General features: G+C 41.2%; 1 protein-coding gene across 3 annotated transcripts in view; it reads right to left on the bottom strand.

Moving 5' to 3' along the window:
- Positions 1 to 9446: 9446 nt before the first annotated feature.
- Positions 9447 to 21107, bottom strand: part of VAV3 (vav guanine nucleotide exchange factor 3) — a 254125-nt gene continuing 242464 nt past the window's right edge. For all 3 annotated transcript variants that reach the window (XM_075936644.1, XM_006119791.4, XM_075936645.1), the window contains 2 exons: positions 15872 to 16023; positions 9447 to 12996 (listed from right to left, as the gene is read on the bottom strand). In XM_075936644.1, the coding sequence (XP_075792759.1) occupies positions 12955 to 12996; positions 15872 to 16023 (194 nt within the window). In that variant the 3' untranslated portion in view covers positions 9447 to 12954. The remainder of the gene's footprint in view (positions 12997 to 15871; positions 16024 to 21107) is intronic.

Consider the following 21107-nt stretch of genomic DNA (forward strand, 5'->3'; position numbering starts at 1 on the left):
TTGAATGTTTTCCTGAGGGGTATGCAGCCCAAGTAATGTATCACTGTCCAGGTCTGAGAGACCCAGAAGGACAGTAAAATTGACAAGCAAAAATAAGAAAACTGACCTGTTGTTTTCATTGTCCAGGTCAGTGAAGTGAAAGAGGGCTAATGTGCAAAAGATAACAGATAAGTGATGGTCTTCCATCTTCCGGTCACTAAATGTGACCTAATAGGTATGGACATTTGGAGTTTAAGTATGAAAGTTTGTTCTTACTGAAGTCAACTCGAGTTTTGCACCTGACTGCAATACAGACAGAATTTCACCTTAAGTGTACCAAGCTAGATTCTAACCTGATGTAAATAAATGGAGCTGTGCCAATTTACACCTATGAGGGTCTGGAACTAGGTTTTTGACCTTTAACTATTCTTGTAAACTGTTTGTATTAATAGACAAAATATTTTACATACGTTTGCTCTGCTTATGTCATATAGTTATGGGGCCAAATTCTCCTGTTACACTGGTACAAGATTCAACTGGAGCCACTGTGATGAGAGCAGGATTTATTCTGCTTTTCTTATACTCCTAGGGTCAGAATTTACATCTAAAATGCAGATAGGCATCAACGGGGATTTTCAGAAGCATCTAAATACCTTTAAAAAATGTGGTCCTTTATCTGCTCACAATGAAACAAGGCACAAGGTGTTGAAAAAACAAACTATTTTTGTTATTTTACATCTTTGAGAGGTGACAGTGGTGACAAGGGGGAAGTAAAATGTAGCATATAGGAAATCTTACATGACCCAATCCAATGCCAAACAAAACAAAGCACCACACACTTTGCTCCACTTCTCTCAATGAAAAAACCCCAAACAAACAGAAACCTTCCTCATCAGTAATACCTACTTAGAATACATAACAAACAAATGGTTTCTCCACCCTGGCTGCAACAAACTCATTTTGGTTACAATTACAAACACAAACATGAAAAAGGGATCTTCTGTGAACCTGGGAGAGAGTAGATGTTAATTGCAATGAAATAATATAAAGGCCAAACCTCAATATATTTTGTTTTGGCTTTGCATTAGTTCAGCTGCAATCTTAAACAGCACAAACTGCAGTGTATGCAAATCTTGAGAGCTTGACAAAGATATATGTAGCCTTGCCCATTCTATATAGCCAAATGTCACGTACGTAGTTATTAGCAATTGCCCTTAAGCTAATGCATCATGTGTCTTTTTGACAAGAAGAATGGCTGGGTTCTGACAAAAAATAATTTTGATTTCAACATCAAAATGCTAAAATGCAACAGCTCAGTATTATGTAGAAGCCAATTGCCTGGGTCATTCAAGGCAGAGCCTGAGGGACGGGGGGAAGGAGGCTCAGGGCCAGAGGCCTGTTCTCTCCTTCTCAGGTCCCTACCCAGCCCATAAAGGACCCGTTGTCGTCCCTCCCCCTCCCCCGGCCCCAGACTGCTAGAGTTTTGCTTCCCCACCCCCACCAGAGGCCTGTTGCTTCCCCCCCCCCCCATTGCTTTTCTCCCCCCACAGCCTGCCAGGACCTATTGCTTCCTCCCCCACCCTAGCCCACCAGGGGCCTGTTGCTCCCCCCCCCCCCCCACAGCCCCCAAGGGGCCTGTTGCTTTTGCCCCTTCAGCCCGCCAGGGTCTTTTTTTCTCCTCTTCTCAGCACAGTGGCCAAGGGCCAGAAAGGGGGGGAAGGGGCTTAGGGCAAGGAGGCACTTACCAATGTGCTGGCAGGCAAGATAGTGGGGAGACAGCCCTCCCAGTTACTCCCTCATTGGTACAGCTGCCCCAGTGGGCACTCTGCAGGATAACTCTCCCCGGCGGACTCGCTTCCCCCCCAGAGGCCACTCTCATATCATGTCCCTCTAAACAACAGCCCCTTCCTTTTCCCAGGACTTCCAGTTGTCCTGCCTCTGGGTCCCATTAAATATTGCCTGGGGAAGGGAACTCCAGCCAAGTACCACCTCCTTTATGAGGTTTATGCTCACTTTACTTGTGGCTAGGGGAACCTGAGCCGCCCACTACTCCAAGTTCCAACTCACGGACCCCAGGCACAGCAGGTACATACTGCTTACTTCAATCCTTCACTGCCATTTCCCTCAGTCTTCTTCTCCAAATGTTTTTATCTCCCACTCTCTCTCAGGGCCAACGTTCTCAGGCTCTTCTCCTTCAGCAATCTCAATTATGTACATTCAGCCAGCCATATCTCCAGACTAGTTGTTGAGCGACTTTGACCAGTAGACATCTGGTTCCTAGCCTGGAGCTGACTTGCTGAGGCCATGGGCATGCTTGGAAAAACCACATGCACTGCTCCTTTCTTGGGGAAGCATCTAGTATGAGTGCATGGCCTCAGGTAGGGAGTGGCCAATGACAGATAAAACCTGCAATGTCATAATATTATTTTAAACAATGTACAATAAAGTACACGATACAAAAAAATGGAAACTATAGTATTTAGAGGCTATGTGATCATTGATGCTTTATTTACCTGTGTCTCCCCAGATATAGCCACTTGAAGCTCCTGTTTGCCACAGTTCACCATTCCTGGCCAACGGGAGCTGTGAGAAAGTGGTGTAGACTGGGACACTGTACCTCCCATGGACTGGGAATGGTGATCTGCAGCCAATGGGAGCTTCAAGTGGCCATACATGAGGAGGCACAGGTAAATAAGGCACTGGTGGCTCAGCAGGGGCTAACCCCTGTGCACCCTTGCAATAGACAATATATTGAACAATTAATTTGTCATTTGGACAGGATCTTAACAGAAAATATCGAGGAAAGTGATGAGCACCCTCAGCTCCTGTTAAAGTCAGCGTGAGTTGAGGGCCTTCAGCAATGTATTGATTTGGGCCTTTAACCTGTACCTCAATTTCCCTACCTATAAAAGAAGGATGCTCATATTTACCTATCTTTGTACTGGAGATCTGCTCTCTTCAGATCAATCAAGAGTTTACTCTTCCTCCATATAATGATTTTATCTGGGCATTCAGAGATCTAGGACTTCAGCCAAAATATGTTCTCAAGCATATACACAGTAAGAAAGAGTTACCCATGGGGATCAAAAAGAAAAAAAAAAGATATAACTAGCATCAGCACCCAGGATGTAATAAGCACAGCAGTTACAGTTAGTGGCTACAAATAATCCCATGCATCATAGTTTAAGATGACAAGTAATTGACCCAAAATTCCAGATTGCTAGTCAAGATAACAATTTTTGTTTTTTTTAACCCAATTTCCTTTTGTGTATAGAGATAGGCAGAAATCTAGTGGGATAGGGCGGCCTAGATTTAGCTGCATTGTAGAATGGTGCTTGAATGGAAAGCAGGCACCTTCTGTTATGTCACAGGTTAATCACTGTCATTTTACACAGCAGCCACATCACATAGTCTATTAATTATTACTTAATGTCACTTCTCCACTAAATGTTTTGATTAATTCTACTGGTAATTAAACCGTTCTTTTAGTGACATTCAAATAAAGCTTCTTGATGTTCATACTGCAACCCTGATGAAGAGGCAGAAAGAGAAAATATCTAATTTTATTCGTTAGTGTCATACTGATGGGATGCATGTTATTTGTAGTACAGCTGTTTTCTGTACTTATTGATTCATTTCCTTGATAACTACAATATATTCATTACAACTCCAAAAATCAAGAAAAAAAATCATCTGTGTCTGCTAGATAAGCCAGTGTAGTTGTGTATATGCATTCAAATACACATTCAAAACACAGAAAAGATGATCCAATAAGCTTCATTTGTTTAATTTGTTATGTTCATTCTAGAAATAGACAACAGGAAGATCTGCTTTCATATCTCATAAAGAATTAACCATAACTTTTTATTTGTGTAACTACTTATGGCAAAGTATTTATGCGGATAATATTCTACATAGGCAGGATACTGATCTCAGATATTCCAGATTAACACCTACGTGAGATCAAAAATCTGGCCCAATAAATTCATATGGGTAGCATCAGTCAGTGATTCTCTTTTTATCTTATCATTCCTTTCTTCACCTAGTCTCACTGTACTTACGATTTAACTTAATTTTAGTTATTAAAGCATCGTGTTACATTGCAAACAGCAAGAAGAAAATCCCATCGTCTTCCTAGAACTGTCCTTGGAATTCTAGTGGGCGTGCTGGATTATAACAAGGGTTCGCACCAGCAATAAGAATTAACATTAGTCATAAAGGTTTGAAGTGCAATTGCCCCTAACAATCTGTGCACCCTTTCTTGCAATTCAATTTCGGAGTTGAACCTACTCAGCTGGCTTTTATTATCCTGAGATGTATTGACACTCCTCTCCCATGTACGTTACATTCTCTCTCACGGACTACCTCAGTTTTATTTGATTTGAACTGAAACTGAGAGATAATCACTGAGTAGAACGCTACAAAAAACAAACTTTCAAAAAGTTTAATCTTTAACTTGAGAGCCTTTCTTGGTTTAGTGAATCTACAGCTTAATTATGGAAAGCAACTATGTAAGCAGGGGCTGCTGACCCACAGAAAAATCAGTTGGGTCAGCACACAAACGAAAAGCAAAAATAAAAATCCCCTTCCCCCCCAAAAAAAACCCACCCTCACTGACATGGCCCCCAACTAAAAAGAAGAAAGACACACCCACATTCTCCTCACACACCAGAGCCTAGGGTGCCAAGCCTAATAGATTTTGTGTGCTCCAGCCCTGCGGTGGGATGGTGGAGGGGCTGGAGGGGAATGTGCGGAGTGTCTTTCTACTTTTTAGTCAGTGATAGTGGGTTTTTTATTTTTGCGGGGGGGGGGGGGGGGGCGGGAGGGGAACCCTGAGCCTCAGAGGCCAGATCCAGGCAAGCTGGGGGCCACATCCCATCTCCTGAGCCTGAGGTTCTCCACCACTAATGTAAGGCATTCCTAAAATGCTATGAATGAAATTCTCAGACTGCATGCCTGCCCAGGGAAGTTAAAAACAAAAACAAAAAAACCCCAACAACCCTGAACTCTACTGTGCTTGTTACTTGTGCCTTAGGGGTAAGAGGAGATGTACAACTACCCTCCTGAAGACAGCAGCTAAGGAATAGGCGAGCTTTGTGTCTGATCTCCCATGGGATAGATGGGCAGCTCATTACTACCTGCCTAGAACAAAGGGATGGTAGGTAAGGATCATGGTTTCCTCAGTCACAGCTTCTTCTCTGCATTAGGAATGTAAGCGACTATCTGCTGCTGCAGCCTTGGCCTTGACCCAACCAGCTGGCGGCTGGGGTAGGAGGGGAGAGAGACGGGTCGGCTGTGGCCTCTATCCGGCCCTGCCTGACCCCCTGTGGCCAGGGAGAGGGGGCCGGGGAAGAGGCAGGGCTGGCCCAGCCTTAGCCCATGCCCACCCCCCATCAGCTGGGGAGGAGAGAGCTAGGGCTGATGCAGTCTTGGCCTTCCCCACCAGCTGGGGGGAGAGCAGTGGCTGGCCTGGCCTCAACCCAGCAGCTGGGGGTGGGGAGAGTGGACAGGCCAGGGCTGCCACACTTCAGTCTGACCCACCCCTGCGACCAGGAGGACAGCAGGGGCTGCCTACCCCCAGAGAGGGGGGGGGGGTTGGTGAGCAGAGCGAGCAAGGGATGCAGTCCCCTAATATATCTAGAATCCTGCAGATTTGTAGATCTCCACTTTATATCCATGAGTATCCTTGGATCGTTTTATTCACAGAGGGCTTTATGCATACAGCCAGGGAGGTAAAAGGTGGAGGAGAGACTAGTCTCTGAAGGCAGGTATGAGGAGGAAAGAGATGTTTTTTATACAACACCTGGCACCACAGGGTTGAGGCAATAAGCAGCAAAGCACTACAAATGCACAGATAATACTGACTGGCCCAACGCCTATGGCAGTAAAAATGGTCAAGAATATAATTCCCTCAACTGCCCATGTTCCCCTTAGCTTCTTAGCCATATGTTGCAATCCTGGAAACAAATTTCTCCTGCATGAAGATCAATATTTTAACTGTTCATGGGCCTAACGTTAATTCACTGATGTCAAAGGTAAGAAGACTTCAGCTGACTCAAGATGAAGCCCAGCATTCCCCAGAGCCAGCCAGTGATAGTGTCTTCATTAGTGAAGATTTCAGAGTGCTGAAGCATTAAAGGATTTCTGGTTCACACCAAAGCTAGCTCTAGGCATACGATATTTTGGGCAATAGTCTTTAAAAGGTTATCTAAGGTCAGGAAATGGTATTAACATTAACTTTACACATCAGATTGTAGGATTATAGCAAAACTTTGGTCTTCTTGTTCTTTGGTCCCCCATTTCTTTTCAGACAATTCCTGTTCTCTCTAGAGCCAGTTTGCCATAGCAATTTTAGCAAAATCTGGTTTCTGAAACAAGCAAAACAACCCCTTTAACAAACAGCTGTCTCCTAACCTATCATTTGTTCTAACTAGGAGTTTACTGAAAGTTAAAACTGCAACATTTTAAAGTAACTACATACCTAGCTTCCAAAAGCACAAGATTAACAGTGTCATCAAAACAAGCAATGGAAACAGAAAGTTTCAAACATTTCAAGGGGGTTCTTTTACTAAATAAAATCAAATGTTATATTCAGAATAAGCAGCAGAGATCCTTTTAATGAATGGTAGCATACTGTACTACAGATCAGGAATTATAAAATTAATTTAACAATTCAAATCTGATTTGCTATGAAAACAAATAGCTCTTAGCTCTTGAAAGAAAGTTGCTGAGTTTTGCAGTCAACCACTCTTCTGCATTTGGAACTTTGATGCTTAATTCTTTGTATATTCTGTGGTCTTAATCCAAATTTCTACATATTGTGAAAAATAGGTATTATTTATTATTACCTTCATAAAGCTTTTGGCCATGATGTTGAAGTGACTCAGCAGAGGAAATTCAGATAAATGTTGAAAATTCCACAGCCCATTTCAAGGAGAACTGGGGGCTACTAATAAAACAGATTCTAAGATTTGATGCAGGCTGATGAAGTAATGTTGATTTACTTACACAGTTTACACTACTCTCTCTCTCTCTCTCTCTCTCTCTCTCTCTCTCTCTCTCTCTCTCTCTCTCTCTCTCTCTCTCTCTCTCTCCTCTCTCTCTCTCTCTCTCTCTCTCTCTCCTCTCTCTCTCTCTCTCTCTCTCTCTCTCTCTCTCTCTCTCTCTCTCTCTCTCTCTCTCTCTCTCTCTCTCTCTCTATATATATATATATATATATATAATATATATTAGAGTGCTTCTGTCTGTGTGTCTGTCTGTTCAGGAACTCCTCCTAAACAGTAAGAACTAGGGCCACCAAATTTGGTATGCAGTTTCCTTTTCTCTTAACTTAAAGCAAGGTCAGGGTTTGCTTGTGCCAGGACAACCAGAAGTCCCTGGAAAAGGGGCTGCTGTTCCAAGGGACGTGATATGAGAGTGGCCACCTGGGGTAGTGGCCAGCAGAACTGGGGCTCCACCATCTTGCCTGCCACCGGACTGAGTAAGTAGCCCCCTTCCCCAAACCCTTTCCTTCCCCCTCCTGGGTGGGTGCTGGAAGCCCGGGCTGTCCCTCCAAGCCTTGTCTCTCACCCACCCAGCCAAGCTACAGGCCAGGACCAGCTCATGCAGCCCCGGCTTTCTGGGAGGAGCCACCAACCAGGGACTGCAGCCCTGGCCCCACAGGAGGGGCTGCCTGATGGAGAGCACTGCCCTTCCCCCACCCTGAGATGAGCTGCCACCACAGCACTGGAATCCTTACTACTCCCAGGAGGCCTCGGTAAACTCCCCTCCCCCGGGCTTCCCAGACCCCTGCTCTGAGTCCTGCACCTCCTACTCCCTGCTCTCACTCCTGCACCCCACCCCATGCCTCAGACCCCTCAATCTAAACCCCTGCTCTGTGCTCCCCTTCCATTCCCCCTGCCCTATACAATCATGTAAATAAAGTATTTGCATTTTCCTTTCCATTTACAGAAAGAAACCCCAAACATTACTGCAGTTAAGGTCTCGAGCAACACTAGGTACATCTGCTAGTTGTTTTCTAAAGCACTATTGGGATGCACTGAAAGAATCACAGAAACAGGGCAGGAAGGACTTTAAGAAGCCATCTACTGCACCCCACATGCCAAAGCTATTTGCATAAATTGTGCAGACAGAATCTTTCCAGTGCTCATCAAAATACTGTTTTCTGTTAGTAAGTGTCCTCCAAGTAAGTGTCCTACAACAGGACCAGAGTAAACTGGATAAAGACAGCAGATGTGCATGCCTTGTAAAAGATAGAATTACAGCTGTGTTTCATAACCCTAATCTGCTAACTGCGATTCATCTTCAGCGCAAGTTGGAGGAACCAGAGCTTTCCAGGCTGGAGAATCTGAAATCTACCTATGTGAATCTCTGAGTGGGCTCAGCATGCACATGGACATTCTGCTGTATTAATGTAACACATGAAAATTGAATGTGAAAGAGCCGTGGGTTAGTGCACTCATTAAAGGTGATATTGCAACTTAACTGCAAAATACCACTGGTGATAATATCAACAGAAACCAGAGCCATGCAAAACATTTGTTCTGAACTTAAACAAGCCTGGGTCTGAGGTTGCATGTGTTCTGCAAACACAAAGAATGTTTGCACAAAGAAAAAGTCCAGCAACCCCCTCCAGCTTACACCCATTTTGCCCTACCCCTATATCCTAACCAGCCTTCCTCTTACCTTTGGAGGAGAATGAGAGCTCGCTTTTGGGTGAAGGAAGAAATGTTCTTGGTGGGAGTGATTTTCCATGTTGAAAAAGGAATCTGTTCAAATCAACCTTCAGTGGCTGGTTCCTTTCTAATACCTACAAAGCAAACTGTGGCATTCAGAACCTCATCATGAACAGTCCCCCACAGATCTAGTCCAACAGTTTTTCTTTATATTTTTCTCTCAGAAAATGGCACGCCTCTCTTCTCTCCCATTCATATGAATGAGAAAGAGATGTTAGAAGCAGAATTTAATTGAAATGCATTTTGTGTCTTTCAAGTTAGGTGTGAGTCTCTATATATATGATATGACAGGAAAATTATGCCTTCCATTTGTAGAGAGGTGTAAATGCCTTATTTAGAGTAATGATTATCATAAGAGTGGCTCCTTTGTTGCTGAAAAGCAGAAGTGACATGGTAAAGCCTTTGTTGCTGAAAAGCAGAAGTGACACGGTAAAGCCATGTTTGAATTGTGTTATCACTGAACTAGCTAAATTAGTAATGTGGAACAGAAATTACTTTGCTCTTAAATAAAGGGCTATGTTTTCTAAATGAAGTGTGAACAGGATACATTCTAAAAAGATAATTTGGTGACCCAACAAATTAAGCACACAGTATATTTTCAGACACGCGGTCTCATCAACCTGAGTGCATGTGCATGTATGTGTCTAAGCACTGAGAAAGAGGAGGAGGAGTTGGGTACATCTATAAAACAAGATGGACAAAAGGAATCTGTTTAAAAAGCACATGGTCAGGTAAGAATTACGAATGCAGGTTTTAATAGGGGAAAACATACAACAACAATACATATAGCTGATGAATCTATCTACTGCATTTATTCATAAATATACAAAGCTATTTCAGATATAGCATAAAAGATATTAGTCTGAGAAAAAATTCTCAAAAGGAAGGGATATGCTGCCATATAAATAATCTCTCTCTATAAAAAAAATTTCCTGTGGGATGACTGTGATGTCATCACAACACTCTGCATCTGAAGGAGCCAAGCCCCACCCACTCCTAGCCTGGCCCTTCCCAAGGGCCACGTGGAGAGCTGAAGCTGCCTGTGGCCCTGGCCCTCCCCTTCTCCTTCCCAGTGGCCAGGGGGAGCCACAGCTGCCACAGCCTTGACCCAGCCCTCCTTGGTGGGGGAGGGCGAGTGGGGGAGAACCAGGCCCAGCACGACCAGGTTAAGAGCTGGACCATGTGCAGCCTTGGCCTGGGTCCTCCCCTCTTGGTGGTGGTGGGCCCAGTACAGCCTCAGCCTGGCCCAGCGGCCAGGGAGAGAGCTGGACCCAGCGTGACTTTGGCCCACTCCCTCAATGGCACAGGGGTGAGGGGCAAGGGCTGGAGGAGGCTCAAGAACTGGGGCCAGGGCAGCCTCAGACCCTCCCCAGAGGTAAGGGAGGCTGGTTAAAAAAAAAGCTCCGCGATCTCCCTGGCTGAGAGGGGGTTGGCAAGAGTAGAAAGCAGGGAGCATGGTTGCCTAATGACAATATAATCTTACATATAAACAATGATAATACATGTGTAGTTTTGATAAACTATTAACAATTTCTGCTAGTAACAACAATTATTTTAAAATCCACACAGAAGCCAGTATGAATTTTTACACATGAATTTAAACAAGAAATTAAACGGTTTATTATATGTACATATGTATCAAATATTACAAACTGAAGTACTGTACTGTACTGTACTGACAGGCAAAGAGCACATTGAGAAGCTCATGGCTCTGGAATAATGACGTATCTTTGGTATTAGAAACAGTTTAAAATGCAGCATTTAACTCATTCAATACAGGGCATTAAACAAAGACAACAAAGATGTGCAGTCTGAATACCATGAAAAAGTGGTTAGATATTACTTTAATTCTTTTCCTACGTAAATTGCTGGTCCCGAGTTGCTAAAAAGCACACTACAAACTTGGTGTAATGAGGTTACTTAACAAAATAATGCTAAAAAACCTTAGGATACTTAACATAACATAAAACACAACACAAAACACAACATAAATGCTTTGTAATTTGTATTGAATTAAACTGCTTCTCCTATATAAGAATTATATGATAAAGCAAAAAACATTTCACAGAGCTAAAGCCTATCCCCAAAGTAGACAGGACTGCCAAAGAACCAACGTTGTCCACTTAAGTAGCATCGGATCAGGACCACAACATAATACTACTGAATGACTGACTATACCCAGACAACATACTATACCCAGACAACATAAAAGTCTAAACTGCTGTACAGATCACTTTATAAAATACCTTTTAGGAATAATTTACACATTTACATATGCTTTAAATCAGTTCCATCAAATAACGTATTCAACATAATCACAGTTTACATAATTTGAGGTAACTTCCCTGAAATCATGGTGCTTTGGTGGAGATTCATCCCTAAGGTTAAACTTAAATTGCAATTTTTGACAGGCTCGCTGCACCACTTGGCCCTGAAAAGGGTCTGTCTGCAGGATGCAGCATGTGGGAGGAATGGCTACGCAGGTATGTGTCTTTGTGTCTTTGTGTCCTCACCCTTTGCCCCCATGCTATGAATGGATGTCTGTGCTGGCTACATAGCAGGCCTACATAAAAGTGGGGACCACAGTCGGTAGCCCAAGTGCAGGAGTTCAGTATGTGTTAATGAAGATCTCATTCTCTGGAGGATCATTGGATAATATGAACCAGTCCATAGAATGGAATAGCAGTTGCAAAGGGGCTGTATTGCTGGTCTGTGTGCACATTGTGGTAATGGATCCCCCTGTGTTTTTACGGGAAGGAAGAGAGTATCTCATGTGCAGGAAAAATCCAGTTCAGAATTTTATGTATGCAGGAACATTTTGCTTATCCCAAATGTTACACTTAAGAGATTAGCTAAATATTAACAATTGCATATTCACATATGTACAACACTACCACTAACATTTGTTTGAATTTTTTCTTTTATGAACCAGGACTTTCAAAATTCATTAAAATGCTGGATCTCAAAGGACAGCGATCACTTGGTCATGCCCAACAGCAAGGTTATAGGCTTTCATGCTAAACTATGGTGCTCTTTTTCTTGGGATAATGGACACTTATTCATTACATTATAGAAGGAACATTCCCTTCCACTGCATTGCCATAATTTCACTACCAAACTGGGAGAGAAATAACAGATAGAGTTAGTGTCCTGAAAAACAGGGAGTCAGGCAAGGGGAAAAAAAAAAAACCTCTTCTTGTGTGCATTTAGGATGAAATCTCTTTGCTTTTCTCCAAAACCACATTTTTATTCTATTTAAATTCTTTTCAGCCCTGCAGAGCTGATGGGACTGCAAGTGTGATCCTTTTGTCTTCACACAGGAAAGGAATTAACAACTAAATTTCTACTGCAGAGCCAGATGTGATACATTACAGGCAAAATATGACATACAAAATGTTTCAACTCCTGGTAATATATGAGCTATAAAGAACATATTTTGGTTTTGAGATTCTTGGTTATGTTTACATAATCAGCTGCATACTTGTAAACTGAGAAAAATTAGCTTTGGAGCACATAAGAAAACAGAGAGAGAACACCACAATCTCATTTTACCATTTTTTTCTAGCACTAAGTAACACTCCACTTTTTTTAAAACTGCTGTTGCAAACTTGTAGGACTTCCAGTCAGTTATAATCATCCAACAAATGTACCTTGGAAGAGAAGGCTGTTAATATTTACTATATTATTTATTTTTCTCAGAACAGCTTGAGGATTTCACAACTGCTTGTTATGTGACAAGTATGATTGGTTGATGAAGAAAAGTCAATATTGCCTGTCTTGAAACATGTCCACTGGTATGACTAAATTCTCCTTTTTCTGTATGCAGTGATAAGGAATAATAAGCCTTCATCTTCTCCTTCCACCATCAAAGGTGTTAGCTACTAGAAAAAAAGATTTATTAAACATTTACCAATAAGCAGAATTTGCTGTGTGCCACAGGGCGAAATGAAACACAGCATACAGCAATCTGTTTTGCAAGGATCATCCAAGAAAGTAAGATTTGGGCTTGACACTGGTCCCTGATGATGGCAAACTGGCAAGTTGTTTCTTGCATGGCTCTGGGCAACCATTAGTCCGTCAGTACAAATTTCTTTAGAAATCCCAACTTTATGATGGGGAGGGGTTTGGACAAACAGAAATGTTGCTTTTGAAATTCTTAACAAGACAATAACGCCTTGCAGACTGTTGTATTCCACAGTCCCTGAAATTTCTGGTCAACAGTGCAAAGTAAGTGTTCAATTCATTCATCTTCTTCAACATAGGTTGATGGAAACCAGCCCATCTAAAAAGGCAAAAGCAGAACAAAAATAATATATAAGGTGTTAATGACACAGGACAATTCCGCAGAAGGCCTGGCTAGGCAAAAATTATAATGGTTCTGTTTAGTGAATACAGAACTATAAACATTAACTTGAATGTGCTGCCATAGCACTCAAAATAACACCTCTCAACCAAGTGATGCAAATTATTGTTCCCCATTATTTGGAGGCTGCAGCACTCAACATTAAAACCTCAGAACTAAGCTACAAGCTGTGACTATACCCGAGAAGTCTAAAATGTGGAAGAAGCAGCATAAGAGCAGAAACAAATTTCACTAGAGGAAAGCATCTGTCATTTTCCTCTTTTGGAGGTAAAAGACATTTAAGTATTCTGCAACGCTACAATCAGGCTCACAAGTCACCATTACTGTTATTCTCCTAGGGCAGGCATGTCCAAAGTCCGGCCCGCGGGCCAATTGCGGCCCGTGTTCCGGTTTAATGCGGCCCCACAGGTAATTTGGCAATATCTATCTTTTATGGCCCCCAACGAATCCATATGTATTGAGATGAATACATTGTAAAATCTCAGTTAATGTCAGTTGGTCTAAATCAGTTATAAATATATTTGGACACAACATGTATACTTGGTGTTATGTTCCTGTTCATATTTTTTGAACTTAAAAGTTGACAGACAATCTTTATTACCAATAATATGTACTATACTTTACAATGTTCCTGACATATATTTCAGCTTCCTGGATTTTTTTTTCATCTGGCCTTCAGATATGAAAGGCAGAGTGATTTAACACCAGTTTAGATTTGTCATCCATGTGACGAAATGAAAAGTATGCCGTTTGCAATAAGCTTTGCATAAAATAGTTAATTTGCATTTAATTTTAATGGTTCAAAGAACGTCAGGCAAAATGGTCGGCCCTCACGCATGTTCACTTAATCAAATCTGGCCCTCTTTGAAAAAAGTTTGGACACCCCTGTCCTAGGGTGTGTCTAGACTACATGCCTCCATCGACAGAGGCATGTATATTAGCCAGATCGGCAGAGGGAAATGAAGCCGCGATTAAAATAATCGCGGCTTCATTTAAATTTAAATGGCTGCCCCGCTCTGCCGATCAGCTGTTTGTCGGCAGATCGGGGCAGTCTGGACGCGCCGCGCCGACAAAGAAGCCTTTCTTGATCGGCACAGGTAAACCTGGTTTCACGAGGCATACCTGTGCCAATCAAGAAAGGCTTCTTTGTTGGCGCGGCGCGTCCAGACTGCCCCGATCTGCCGACAAACAGCTGATCGGCAGAGCGGGGCAGCCATTTAAATTTAAATGAAGCCGCAATTATTTTAATCGCGGCTTCATTTCCCTCTGCCGATCTGGCTAATCTACATGCCTCCGTCGACGGAGGCATGTAGTTTAGACGTACCCCTAGAGTAAATAAGAACTGATTTTGTTGTTCTTACATGTACTCATGACCCAATGGAGTCAGGAGTTGTTTTAAGTGAGAAAAAACTTTGGGCTCTGCCCTGCAATTCTACACTTTAGAAGCTCTCTTCAGAAATTAATGATTATGTTAGGTATGGACAAAAGGGATGCCATTTTTCTGATGTCTTTTCTTTCCCTCTTAAAAAATATTTTCATTTATATTTCATTATTATTATGTTATTGTGTTGCTTATGAAAGAAACCAGAGCATTAACCTTGTAGATTGAAGCCCCACACGTATCACAGAGTACAAGACAAGGGCAAGCTACTTCATGCTACCCTGCCTATGTATGCTGGTCTGGATAAACTATCTCTAGAGAAAGAAGGGAGTTCAAGTCCCAAAGTGCATCTTGATGAGACTATCAGAATTCCAGTTCATAATGTTTTTCTTTAGGCTGCAGCTGTCTGCCCATGAACATCTAGAATGAGATCAACTTATTTCACATAGGATCACCAAAATAGTTTAGGTGTCTATATTGCTCGCAGTTGATTTCATTTTTAAAATGTGCCTGTCTCACATATATATAAAATCAAATATATATATGTGTGTGTGTAAAATCAAAAACTCTTCAAATAATGAAAAACACAAAACCCCCGCATGCTTCCCACCTTATTTCAGAGGACTATCATCATACCCAACCATCATCCCAACTGCCATCCACCCTCCCTTACCAAAGCTGGAGAAACAGGTGAGTCTTACAGCAGGCCCTGGCCATGCTACTAAACCATGACCTTGAGTGTCTCCATTTATCTGGTATTACATGAGCAGAGTGATAGCAACCTAAGGTAGAGATGGAAGCCATTTAGGGTTTATATGTCAAAACTACCTCTGACTTGCACCTGGGAAGTACCAGGAACCCCCAAAAAACTTCAAGCACACATTTTACATGCTCCCTGTAAAAAGCACTTGCTACATTCTGTGCTAGCTGAAGTTCCTGAGTGCTCCTCAGATGTAGCCTCGTGTAAAGCCTATTGCGGCAATCCAGTTTTATGCTGACAAAGGTATGGAAGGCAATGATGAAGTGCACTTCCAAAAGGAAAAGATAACAAAATGCATTATTTGCCTCTCCTAACTGGACAGCAAGAAGCAACAAGGAATCCAACAACAGCCTGATGTTTTGCTACTAAGGGTATGCAACTCAGTTATAACCTCTGCTATCTCCCCTTCCCCCACCCTAAACAGTCTTATTCACACTGGACATCAGCACTTATCCATGACTCTAGTTCATTTATACTCTGGGAAAGCTAATCAAGCATACTGTCTGGAGGATTCTCTGAAACAGAGCTGATGATATGTCAGATATGCTGTAAGAGGAAATATGTGAAAAAGACATATGATGTCAGAATACCCCTTTAAAAATCCTTATCAGTGAGATAAGCACAAAATGATGCCATATAAAAGAAAAACTTACCCTTCCATTTACTTCACCTCTCCACCAGCCATTGGCACTCATCTTTGTGTAAATTTTCACCACATCACCTTTCACTAAGGATAGTTCTCTCATGTCTCTTGCACAGAAGTCATATCGGGCTATGGCTATGCCAATTACTTTGGGATTTAGCACTGAAATTGAACACAGAAAATCAATGTTATTATGATTTGTCAATTTCAGATCAATCATTTAAGTCAATACTGTAAAAGGTATTGCAACGATTCTATTACAAAATAAGCTGTGAACAACGTTATGTAAATCTGAAAGAAACCACACAAAGAAATCAAGAAGACCTTCTTTAAAAGTTAATTCAACACATGGTTGGAGGATTTTATATGTTTTTTTGGGGGGTGAGGGGGGCATAGAAAGGAAAAACATTCCATGAACTTGAATGTAAACGCTACTGAGTCAAAAAAAATTTTTCCCAGGGATTCAAAAATTCTGCAGAACTTATTACACTTTTTGTCATTTATAATATTGCTGCAAATACACATTAACTTATTTTTGAGGTCACTATTTTGTTTCCAAAGCGATTATTAGCATTAATTGTTGATTTAACTTTAAACCTCTAATGAGGCAAACTAAACAGATTATGGTGCTATTCCTTCAGAGAAACAATCCAAGTTAAATACAATACATATAAGATTATAGACCAATTCCTTCCAACTAAAACTAAAAAGAAAATGCATTTCTTCAGTTTGGGTTATCTATTGTATGGCCTTTATTCTGGGGCTTTTAAACTCTAAAACAAACATCAACACTGATCAGTTGAACCCAGGTTACAAAATGTCACCACAAGCAAAAATACGCTGATTCAGCAAAGTACCTAAGTATTAGCATAAATCTAAGCATGTGGGGGGGAAGGTCTCAACAAAATCAACATTTACAATTCATTTACATTGCAACACTATTTCAAAATAACTAGCACTATTCTAAAATAACTTAGTCTGCGTCTACACACCTGGCAGTTATTTCTAAATAGTGGCAAAACACTGTCAAGCTGGAAGACTTCTTACTCTGACTCCTGTAACCTTCATTGAACGAAGAATAAGGGAAGTTGGAGAAAGAGTGCTCTATTTTGAAATAAGTGCTGTGTAGACACTTCCTATTTCAAAATAAGATACACAATTGATGCAGCTCAATTTGCGTAACTTATTTCGAGTTAAGCCCTGTAGTGTACAAGTGCCCTTAGAGATTTACAGTGATATACCTACTTAAAATACTTTGCTGAACTGGGCCTAAGTCGTTTCAACTGATATAAAAACGACTTCAAATATTTCTGAATGATACTAGCGCAAAGCTGCATGTCTCTAATATGATACAGAGAACAGATGAGCAAGCACATTGTTACTAGAGTTTCCCAAATTGCTGTTAACATTTTAGTTTTGGAAATGTCAAAAATCTAACAGTAAGGAATCAGAGCAAGCTGAACTTCTTTGATTTAAAATCAGGGAAATACGAAACATGACATGTAAACAAGAAAACTCTAAACAACTCTAACAGAAGGAGCTATTTAAGTTAGATCCTTGCTCTATATACTTTAATTTGATCATTGTTGTGATCTCATATGAAGAGCAGCTTTTGCACAACAGAAACTATGAATTCAAATAATTACAAGTGAACACACATCAATGATTAAAACTGAAACACCTAAAATCAAATAGTCTGAAAATGAATTCTGACCTTTAGCACATTGTAGTGTGCTATAGCTTTGCACGCAGCATTAGTATTTAGAATATGGCTGTAAGTTACAAATACGTTCTATAGAAGAGAAGGAGCCAATTGATAGATTGTTCATGTGCACAAAATGACGATGATGAAGAATATAGACAGTCATGCACAGTATATTATAATAAAATATATTCTCTAGCAAATACCATGCCTAGACTCTTTAGGTAAACTCTTCATGTCAATATTATGTTAAATACCATAGTGAGCCACAAGAATAAGTAGTGACGGGGCAGGAGCTGATTGGGGAACAAGGTGCTGGTCACTGATTTGGCAGGGAAAGGAGTGCAACAGAGGCAGTAACTGACATTTTGTGAGGAAAAGGGCACTAGCAGCACTTATTGATTTTGAGCTCAGCAGTGTACTGGATGACCATAGCAGTAATTAATGGGGGGAAGAGGATATTTGATTTAGCGGATATGAGGACCAGCCCGTAAATGATTGGGGGAAGCCAGGAACCACTCTGGACTCAGAATCAGGATAAGATTGGGGAGAGGCCAAGGTATATTGGAAGAGAAGCAGGGAGAGGAACAAAAGGAGGTAGGGTAAGAAAGAAGACAACAAGGAGAACGGGGGCCTGAGGGAGGGAAAGGACTAAGGAAAACAGAAATGCAGGTAATGCTGGGTAGTAAATATTTTATTTCCCAGTAAAACATTAGGGAAAATGGGAAGCAAAAGGGCAGAACTGGAGGATAGTATTTCAAACCCTTTCAAAGTGAAGAGCACAAGGGAACGTGAGAAAGAAGTAAGCGGAAAGGGACAGAATCTGGAAATAGGAGAAAGAGGATCAGGGGCTATTTCATTGCAGTGTAGACACTGAAGCCCAGGCTCTAGGAGCCTGCATTCCAAACCTTGGCCCTGGTCCTGAACCCTTCTTGCCCCCCAACTCTCTGCCCCAGGCTCATTTCAGAGCCCCTCCCACACTCCAAATCCTTTAGCCCAAGATCAGAGCCTGCATCCTCCTCCCCCGCAACCCAACCCTTTGCCCCCAACCTGATAAAAGTGAATGAGGATGGGGGAGGCAGGGAGGATGGAGTGAGCAGGAGTGGGGCCTCTGAGAAGGAAGAAGGTGGGACAAGGATGTTTGGGTTTGAGGTACATCCTGGATTGCACTTAAATTCAAAAAGTAATCTTGTGCTTAAAAAGGTTGGAGACCACTGCCCTAATGCTTCTAGCCCCAGAGAACTAGGACATTCGGTCTGAGTCAGATTTCTGCCTTTGCTTCCAATAGCATCAGTTTCTCATGAATACAAGCTGTGACCAGTTTGATCTCACACTATGTATTTCCCTTAGCTTGTGGCCTGCCTGTTAAAGTGCTGTGGCTTTAGCCCCGTAACAGTTATTTTTGGCTACTGGGTTCTGTGTGTCTTGAAGCAATGTCAGTTGATTTATTTTATGACACCGTATATCAGTTCTCACCAGTATGCAAACATGGAGAGTATTTCCAAAAGTGCTCCCACATTGCTGGCCTTACTCTGGTCCCACTGGCTTCAAGGGGTAAATTTTACCACTGACTTCCAGAGGAGCAGAGATAGGCCAACACTGAACGTACTTTTAAAAAACCCAACTCTTAATATTTAGTCATCACATTTTCCATTTACATTATCTTTTAGTTGTGAATTTAATGAAGACCGTTGGTGTTTTAAGAAGAGATGATTTTATTAAAAATGCAAAAAGTCAAGCACAGTATCTGCCAGAAAATGAAATACCATCCAGGCAGACATGCTTCACTTACCTAACACAGACACCCCATTACTGTTGTGTAATGGTTACAAAGAAATGTCTTTAATGCAGACATTACAATGCAGTTAATTCTTACTAATTACCAACCTAAAGGGCTACGTTGGGGCTAGTTGTATGTACAAGGACTATAGCAGGCCAACCTCAATTCCAAAAACTTGTGCCTCCTCGGCCGGATAATCCATCTTGCATAAGTGGAAGTGAACCAGTATAAGGAGAGCAAATGTTGTACTCTTTAGCTGGTGCAGCGGTTACTGTTGTGCGTGCTCCTTTGGGGTTCCCAGAGAATTTTTGCCTGCCACCAGCAAAATTCCTGGGGCTACCAGAAAAGTGGTGCAGCTCCACCATAACTATGGTTATCTCTACACTACTGGTGGATCAGCACTGTGGTAATCAATCCACCGGGGGATTGATTTAGCAGGTCTAGTGAAGACCCCCTAAAATTGTCCACCAAACACGCTCCCACCAACTCCAGTACTACACCAGAATGAGAATCTTAAGGTAAATTGGTGGGAGAGTTTCTCTCACGGACCCAGCACAGTGTAGACACTGCAGAAGTTGATACAAGATATATCGACTCCGTTACTTAAGTCGACTTTACCCTGTAGTGTAGATCTTCCCTGTGGTTTAAAAGTCACAACAGCATCTTACTTACTGGTGTTTATTAATGGAGTGCAAATTTGCTACAACGTGATTGGAACTGAGATTAGTATGGCTATAAATTTCAATCTTTTTATAGTCTGTTAGTTCAAAATGTTTGTATATTTTCACAGCAAGAGAAGATTAAAAGAGAAAAAAGAAAACAAGAGTACATTTGAAAAACAGATGAGTAAAATTAACTGAAGCCAAAATCTAAGAAAAACATTTGTTAACAGAACTCTAGCAACAGCATTTTACAATTCTGCCACAATATGGTTTGCTGTAGAGATGGGACGAAGACTTGATTCATTCATAAGCAATTTTCAGATATGTAAATTTATATGACTACATTAATTAAATATAAAACTTGCTATAGGATTCTACTATTGAAAGGTGAGTTAGTGGCCATTTGAGGTATGATGCAGCTATTCAAATTCTGCTTATAGTAATGTATACTTAAATCAAGTTTATTTTATATGAGTTTGATTTTGTGGGACTGCAAGAATAACAATTTTCTACCCTCAGATTACCTTGACTTTATAGCTTATCATGTTAACCAATTACTGAGATTTGGAGTCAGTCTTCAGTGCATAGCATTAGCTACTATTCTGCACTTAGTCAAGGAATGAAAAAAGTAGATTCGTCCCTTCCCTGTATGGCTGCACATTGAAAGAATTTGCAAACAGAAGCAAATTTAGAAGAAATATAAAAGCAGTAAGCAGTACCTGACCAGAAAGGAGTGGAGGAAGGGGGAACAAAGCTGTAGTCTGGAGGAGTTACAAAAGAAAACCCACAGAACAAAGAAGGGGCTTAGAGAAAGAAAGAGAAAAAGAGAGAAGCAAAAGAATGTTGAAATATTGGCAAAAATATTTAAATATTAGTATATTTATTAGGTAAGTAATTGGTAATAAGGAAACTAATGTTGCTCACTGAGGAAATGTGGGACTATGAAAAGTGGAAAATATAGATTTAAGGGTTTTTTTTCCACACTTACATTTTTCAAAACAAAAAATTAAAAAATCCATTTGGGATTTGGCAGAAAAGAATTTTAAACTTCTTTTCTTACAAATGAAACTGTTTCTTTTCTAAATACATTGTAAAATATTTT

The sequence above is a fragment of the Pelodiscus sinensis genome, chromosome 9, assembly GCF_049634645.1.
Source record: "Pelodiscus sinensis isolate JC-2024 chromosome 9, ASM4963464v1, whole genome shotgun sequence".
Lineage (NCBI taxonomy): Eukaryota > Metazoa > Chordata > Testudines > Trionychidae > Pelodiscus > Pelodiscus sinensis.